Source organism: Echinops telfairi, unplaced genomic scaffold, assembly GCF_000313985.2.
Source record: "Echinops telfairi isolate 266 unplaced genomic scaffold, ASM31398v2 ScPeMD7_7467;HRSCAF=8505_1, whole genome shotgun sequence".
NCBI lineage: Eukaryota > Metazoa > Chordata > Mammalia > Afrosoricida > Tenrecidae > Echinops > Echinops telfairi.
The window spans coordinates 15,722,278-15,730,360 of record NW_022111368.1 but is presented as its reverse complement, the minus strand read 5'-3'; the positions used below and the strand labels follow the sequence as shown (position 1 = coordinate 15,730,360).

Below are 8,083 nucleotides of genomic sequence, written 5' to 3'. Positions count from 1 at the left end.
TGCCAAAAATTCTCCTAGTGATAGACTCTATGGTTACTGTCATTTTCAATATTTTTCTCCTTATATATAAAGCTAAATAAACATTTTTGTTTACTTTAATAAAACATGACAACTTTATTTTCTGTTGAATAGTCTCCAAAAGAAGCGTTGGAAGGAAAAAGATAACCCCACACACCTCTTATTATTATTTTAATAATTACTGCTAGGAGAAAAATAGTCTCTTGTTCATATTGAAATATAATTTACATTTAATAAAATACACATATCCTAAATGTACAGTTAGATACATTTTGATATACACATGACCAGCACCTACTCAAGATATTAAATATTTTAATAGCTCAAAAATGTGCATATTTCTTTGCAGTTAATCTCTAACACCAGAGAAAATCACGGTTCTGATTTCTGTTACTATAGATTGGTTTTCCCTGTTCTTGGACTTTTTAGAAATAGAATCTCATGTATGTACTCTTTTGTGTCAGGCGTCTTGTGATCAACACCATGTCAAACTGCCATTTGGCTATGTGTCAACCATTCATTCCTCTCATTTCTGTGTAGCAGTTCATCGCGTGAGGATACCTGCCTGGGGCCAAGTTATCCCATGGGTTAGTTAGCCATCTAATACAGGAGCCCTATCTTGCAAAGAGCACCTTAATGCTTCTTATCAATGCAGAGAGCTACAGCTGGATTAATATCCACTTTAAGAAGAAGTTGATAAAGGCATGTAGGGTCCAAGATAGTAATGTATTATGGACTACCAGCTTTTCCCATTAGAAAATGACACCCCTTCTGGTCTCTTTAGGAACTGTGGGAGATTGGAAAAATCACTTCACTGTGGCTCAGAATGAGAGGTTTGATAAAATCTATAAGGAAAAAATGGAAGGAATCTCAATCAATTTCTGCACGGAATTATGAACAACACCTAAATAAAAGAAGACAAGAATGGAGAAGCTATCTTCAATCTTTCAATCCCAATCAAAAGAAATGCTTGAACAGACCTTAAAAGTATATAAGGGGATTTCAGAAAGTTAATGGGAAAATTCCATGATCTTTTCATTCAATTTTTCCACAAACTTTTTGAAGCTCCCTCAAATATATTATAATATGAATTGTCTCTGTGATTATATTAGTAATATGTAGCAACTTCATTGTAAAAATCATACCCAATGCCTATTTTCACGACTATTCTTTCCCAAAACATGAAAAATAAGATAATTTAATAAACTAAACAAAATACAAAACTTGAGTACTGCAAAGGTTTCTTTATTTCCACTATTCTGGCAAAGTATATTTTAACTTCCTAATCTATACAATGGTAATACCCTGTGTATAATTACATAAATATTAGGTTATGTTCTTATTAATAACATGAAGTTATTTGTATGTCTACCACACCTTTGCATACAAACAACTGGATGGGGTGTTTTCAGCTTAAATATAACGTCCCTTCAAAACCATCACTGTGGGGAAAGAATCAGAGGATATTAAGATTAAGCACAATAAGTGACCTTTATCCTCAGCAAGAGAGATAGTCTGTCTATAGTAATGCCCTGTGATCAGGGAAGAGTGGTTCAGATATAAGCCCCACTTCAAAAGTCACACGGTCAGATTCCCCTAAGCCTATAATGATTGCAAACAAGAGACATTTCTCAGAAAAGTGTCCGGTCGCATGCTTCAGTGTGATGAGCAGCAGAAACGTGGCTAGGCTACCTAGTATCTTGGCGGGAGAGAACCTCATATGCTACAAGTCCTCAGGTTCAAAGTAAAAAAAAAATCAAAGCATTAATCTTTCATAGATTGCAGCCTGCTTGATTGGGGCGCATTGAGTGTGTGTTGGACTGCTGACCTCAAGGTCAGTAGTTGGAAACGCCTGGCAGCTCCCTAGAAGAAAGAGGAAGTTTTCTACTCCTGAGAACAATGGCAGTCTCAGTGTGATGGGTTTGTTTTGTTTATTTTTTTGTGTGTTCAATAGTTTTAATTTCTATAATGCATTACTTAAGTCACTAACTAGATTATACACTGGAATGCTGTCTCTGTAGTAGACAAAAATTAAGTTTGGGGGGACAATTATATTACTGCCAGAGTCCCTAAGTGGCAAAAAGCTAAAGCACTCCCCTTCCCAAAGGTTAGTCTGGAAAACCCGATGGGATGCAGTCGAATCTGCACACCTGGGTTGCCATGATACACAATCAATTTGACCATTGGGTTTTTAGTTTTTACATTATGACAAAGATAGGTAACAAAAACAATCTTCCTATTGACCCAGAAGAGTAACATAAGAGAGACAATGGCTTTAAAATAAAGATCTACACATGACTCAGGGGGAGCACAATGGCTTTTGTTGTTGTTGTTGCTGCTGTTAACCACTTTTGCTTTATTATATGAGTTACATTAATACCTCACATTACAGACATGAAGCCAAATTACACTAACGTGGTTGCTAACAACCTCAAATCTTAATCCCAGTACACATTCCAATAAATCTATTCTGTAAAAACAATACCTTTTTTTGTTTTTGATTTTTTTTTTATAGTAAACTTTGGACTACAAACCTTGAATACGTGAAAGACGTTCTGAGGACCAGCATCACAGGATCAATAAAATCCAACTGACAACTGTGTTCTCACAATGGAAGCTGCATAAAAATAAACAAAATTCTCTATTATCACAACAGCAACACTAATGTACACAAAGTGATGGTTTGTGGAATGAATAGTAACAATTCTAACTGTAGTTCCAAAAGAAAAGAGCAGTTTTTAAGATTTCATACTAAAAAGTCAGTGCTTTGTCTGGTTTCCCATAGGGCTGCTGCTGATTCCAGATTTATTAAAATGTAAAGGACCTACCTTGAGTGATTAGCTCAAATTATATTGGCATGGGGGGAGGAAATAAATCATTGCCTTTATTCAGAGAAACACAAAAAGACTCACCAACTGCACATAGACTGAGTTTGTGTACAGAACAACATGAGCTTCGAGAAGTGTAAGCTTTCAACTCGCTATTTCTAATACAGAATAGATATTTTACAATATGATTAAATTTTACATATACATGGCCTCAAAACTGAAGGATCATTTAAATTTGATCGTCAATATACCAACATTATGTATCTAGGAAGGAAATCCTGGGTTGGTTCTGCCAGAGAGGAAATCCCTGCCTTAAACATTGAGTGCCGATGTAAATGCTCGCTGACATTGAACGGTTTGGCGAGGGCCGGGTAAAGGGGGAGACTGATGAGCTAACTGCCTTAAAAGGGTCAGTCTGTGTAAAAGTCTTCACCATCTTTTGTGTTAAAGGGCAACTTCATGCAACCAAATAACATTAAATTAAATCAATAATCTTAAAAAAAGGGCTAAAATGTCTTTTTTGTCCCCTGAAACACAACAGAGAGGAATGTGAATGATGCGCATACAAACTGGGGCCTGTCGTTAACAACAAAGACTACGTGTAGGTACCTATCAAACCCAAGATTTTTAGACAACCAAACGTACAACTTTCTTGTGGTTTTCTGAACATGCAGCACTCTGCGGTAACTAGGTCCCTTCTCTGGTGTTCGGCCCGTCATTGCCGGCATCGCCACCCTCGGAGCTGCTTCTGGGTCCTTCTTCTGTGCGGCCCTGCCATCTTCATCTCCTGCAGAGTTCCGGGACTGTTTGGAGGAGTTCTTTGAAGTGTGTGATATTTTCCGTTCTTTCTCTCACCTTCTTCTCTGCCAGCATCCGCAGTATTTCCACCTTCTCCCTGGGTTTCTGGAGAACTCTGTTGTTGAATTGCCTGGTAGCCAGTAAACTTTACTCCAGGGCTATTTTCTTTCTTTCTTTTTTTTTTTAAATCATTTTATTAGGGGCTCATACGACTCTTATCACAATCCATACATACATCAATTGTGTAAAGCACATTTGTACATCCGTTGCCCTCGTCATTCTCAAAACATTTGCTCTCCACTTAAGCCCCAGGCATCAGGTCCTCATTTTCCCCCTCCCTCCCCGCTCCCCCCTCCCTCAGGAGCCCTTAATAATTTATAAACTGTTTATTTTGTCATATCCAGCCCTGTCCGTCTCCCTTCACCCACTTTTCTGTTGTCCGTCCCCCAGGGAGGAGGTCACATATAGATCCTTGTAATCGGTTCCCTCTTTCCTACCCACTCTCCCTTTACCCTCCCAGTATCACCATTCACACCACTGGTCCTGAAGGGATCGTCTGCCCTGGATTCCCTGTGTTTCCAGTTCTTATCTGTACCAGTGTACATCCTCTGGTCTAGCCAGACTTGCAAGGTAGAATTCGGATCAAGATAGTGGGGGGGAAGGGAGGAGGGAAGGATGAAGCATTTAGGAACTAGAGAAAAGTTGTATTTTTCATCGTTGCTACATCGCACCCTGCCTGGCTCGTCTCCTCCCCGAGACCCCTCTGCAAGGGGATCTCCAGTGGCCTACTAATGGGCTTTGGGTCTACACTTCACACAACCCCCCTAATTCACTATGGTAAGATTTTTTGTTCTGATGATGCCTGATACCTGATGCTCTAGGGCTATTTTCAATTTCCCACTGTCCTTCATGAAATCCTTTCCGTCTATTCGACTTTCCAAACTTTTCTTTGTGGTCCTTATATGGGAATAGGTCTTTGGGACCTAGAAATGCAGTTGCATCGGTGCCAAAAAGAAGGTAGGATGCTTGTTTGCCGGAAGCTTCGCAGCTGCGTCCGGGAGCTCCGCCAGGCAGCCGGCCAGTGCGCGCAGCCCTTGGTCTCTGCGAAGACCAGGTCGCCCGCCTTGAACTTGCCACCCGGCCGCGCCCCTGCCAGGTCGTCTCCTGTCGCCTCCGAAGATGCCCTGCGGCCGCCCCACAACAACTTTTTTTATGGAAGTCTGGAAGACCTTCTCCAGAGACTACTAGCACAGACCTCTGTAATGAGACAAGCTCGTCTTTCACAACGTTCCTCATCAATTGTGTGTCATTACTGCCATACTCTGTCTCCTGTAGTTTCCTAAGCAAACTGAGACATGAGGAATCTTCTGCTAGCCCTGCCTTGGCCTAGGTTGTTTAGAGAAGCAAAATCATCAATTTCTCTCTCTCTCTTTCTGTATATGTATACACACACACAAACACACACACACATATATATATATACACATCTATCATATCTCATGTATACACATATGTTTGTATGTATATGTTTGTATATATGTGAACTGGGATTTGTCTCAAACTCACATGTACCCTTGGAGTTAAGGCTGAAACTCTGAGTGGGAGCAGAAGCAGATGACGGCTCTCCCCAGGGCACAGCCCAGGTGAAAGTTGGACTTTGAATCAGATCCTTTGCCTTGAGAATGCCCAATGAATAGTGGCCTGGAACTACCAAATACTTACTATTTTAATTCCCTCCTTACTTTATTATGTGTATTCATTTAGTAGATATTGTTAGTATTCATTGTTAATGAATACTATTGAAAGTTTTGCCCTATCACCAACACCTATTGTTTATATAAATAGTGTCCAGTTTAAGAGTTTAATCTGTACAAGTCAAGAATTCATGTGTTGCAGTTCATAGCTGGCCTGTGCTCATTTAATTTCTTTTTCTCAGCAGTGTTTTAAATTCTATACCACTGGCTAGATTAATGGCACTGTCACTAGAATTACCATATGCCCCAGAGGAATGGTTTATAATGTTCTCTAATGTAAAATGACAATAATGTCTCTAAAGTGAACCAGAGACATATATAAATCATAGATATGTGAATATACTTGGGGGCTCACACTTAATTCTAGTCCCAATCTAAGAACAATTAGTTCCTATGACATGACCCTGCTTGAAGCTCTCCCTCATGAAGAGATCAGTGAAGATATGGATGCTACATCAAAGTGTGGTGAATAAACTAGATGGTGCCCTGCTATCAGAAGGAACAGTATTTGGGATCTCAAAGGCTTGTCATCAAACAAGCAGCCATCTAAATGAGGTGTCAACTAAGTCCACATGGAAGAAGCACACCAACCTCTGTGATCCAAGGATTATGCATAATAAAATGCAAATCCAAAGGAGGGAATGGTACAGAGCTTACATTGTGAACATCTGTTTGGAGAAGGCCACGGATGACAGCGGAATCCCAAAATCCATTTGCAGGGCACACACATGGACTAAGTCTCTGGTGAATCCCCTCTGACCATAGTTGAGAGATGTGTAAAAGTCAATTGTAACAGTAGTTAGATAAAACTGTTATCATTTATCCATTAAAGCTGTTTCAGTTTACAAAAAAAAAGTGAAGGAGAAATACACATGGATTAAGCCTCTGGTGGTTCCCTTCTGACCATAGAATAGGGATGTGAATAGCTTTGCTATCATGCAGAAAGCACTGGAAAGTGGATTATTGCTAACGCAGTTAGGTTAAAACTTAACACCTTATTTTTTTATCTCCCTTTTGACCCATTTAAATTTGTTCTACATTGTGATACTTTCAGCTTATTTTTCAATTGAGGTTTTTCTCTGTTTCACTTTGTTATTGTTGCTAGTCTTGTTTTTGTTTTTAATGTTTTTCTGTATATGAAATCCAGGATAGGTAAATCTATAGAGACAGTAACTAGATTAAAGATTCTTTGGGGGGTGTGGTAGGGGGGTTGGGGAAAATGGGAGCTAACTATAAGAATGAATGAAATGTTCTAAAATGGATTGCCTAGTGTCCTACTACCATTTCTCAAGAATGTCTACAGTGAGAACTGACCTGGTACCTGGGAGAAAGTTGTTGAGACATTCAAAAATGGAAATAGTACATGAGATAAACAGAAGTTCCTATTTCCTTACTCTTTTATCTACTGAAATCAGAGAGGTGGGTTTTTTATTGAAAGATTAATTCAATCAATTAAGTTCCTGGTAGAAATATATGGTACACTTAAGCCGGGTCATTTGAGGAGTGTTTAATAGATACTATTTATAAACCTGTGACAGTTGAACGAACTCAATAGGGGTTGTGCCATGCTCTGAGGCTGACAAAGCAGGAGGGCATCACCACCTGGAAGCAGGAAAGAATTCCTTAGTCGGAGCTGACCTGTTGATTGAGGTGAAGCCGTTAATCATTGTGAGCAAACAAGAAGGGAGTTAAACAGTGTTCATACTTTCCTTCTGCTTCTAAATTTCTTCCAATGCCCCTCACAGGTAGAGCCTAATGATAAGCCTTCAGGCAAAGGAATATTTAGGGGATTCAGTTCATGTATATCAAACTTCATGGGAACCACGCAAGTAAGACAAGGTGGAGGGCCGATTTGCCAAGAGCAGCAAAAAATAACTAGTGCACCTCTCTTCCTCCCATTTATGGTCCCAGAGAGTAAACGTGCCTGGATATCTGATAAGCTTCCAGTGAAGAAACAATATGGATTGTGTCAGCAGTACTGCACAGAAAATAAGGAGTATGAATCCCTAGTCACAAGATACCACACATGGAGAATAAGACCAAGGGCGTAAATATAAACCAAGGAATCTAGAGCCACATTCTATCATTTACCCTAAATGTTAAAACTCTTGTTTCCTAAAAATAAGAACTACTCCTATGGTCTTTGTCTTCTGGTTATATTTATTATATGACCTTTATTCTTCATTTTAAATACCTTTATTTAGGTATTTTTGAGATATTAATTTTCTATGTAAGTATCAACTTGATAATGAATGTCCTCTTTCCCCTCCCCCCAATGACATGGGGCCGCTGGTATGATCATGCAAAGGGATGATGAAATAGAAAAGATAAACATCATATAGTCTACCTTGCCTATGAGGACATACAGGAGGTAAGACTCAGCTGGTCTCCAACACGACTTCCCATATGCTCTGGTACAGCTCCTCCCGGACAACGCTGATGTGGCAGACCGGCCTGTCAAAGAGCTTTAGTGAGCGTCTTCTTCCCCTCTGACTTACTTCCCAACCTTTCATTCTGGTTTCTAATCTTCTGATTTTATTTGCTTTCCTGTACACTTATGAGAAAATGCTTTCTCTTAAATTATGAATCTTATGTTCAAATTGACTTATTGGATCCTGGCATTTATAAGCCACGTTTCTTTTGTTTTCTTTTTTAAATCATTTTATTGGGGTCTCATACAACTTA

The 8,083-nt window shown here is 39.4% G+C and overlaps 1 protein-coding gene and 1 pseudogene across 2 annotated transcripts in view; one reads left to right on the top strand and one right to left on the bottom strand.

Moving 5' to 3' along the window:
* LOC101655234 (sulfotransferase 1C2) overlaps window positions 1-1,241 on the top strand; it is a 23,887-nt gene extending 22,646 nt beyond the window's left edge. For both annotated transcript variants that reach the window (XM_045283968.1, XM_045283969.1), the window contains exon 8: window positions 803-1,241. In XM_045283968.1, the coding sequence (XP_045139903.1) occupies window positions 803-915 (113 nt within the window). In that variant the 3' untranslated portion in view covers window positions 916-1,241. The remainder of the gene's footprint in view (window positions 1-802) is intronic.
* A 2,292-nt stretch (window positions 1,242-3,533) lies between these two features.
* LOC123520934 lies at window positions 3,534-6,111 on the bottom strand (annotated as a pseudogene).
* Window positions 6,112-8,083: the final 1,972 nt, after the last annotated feature.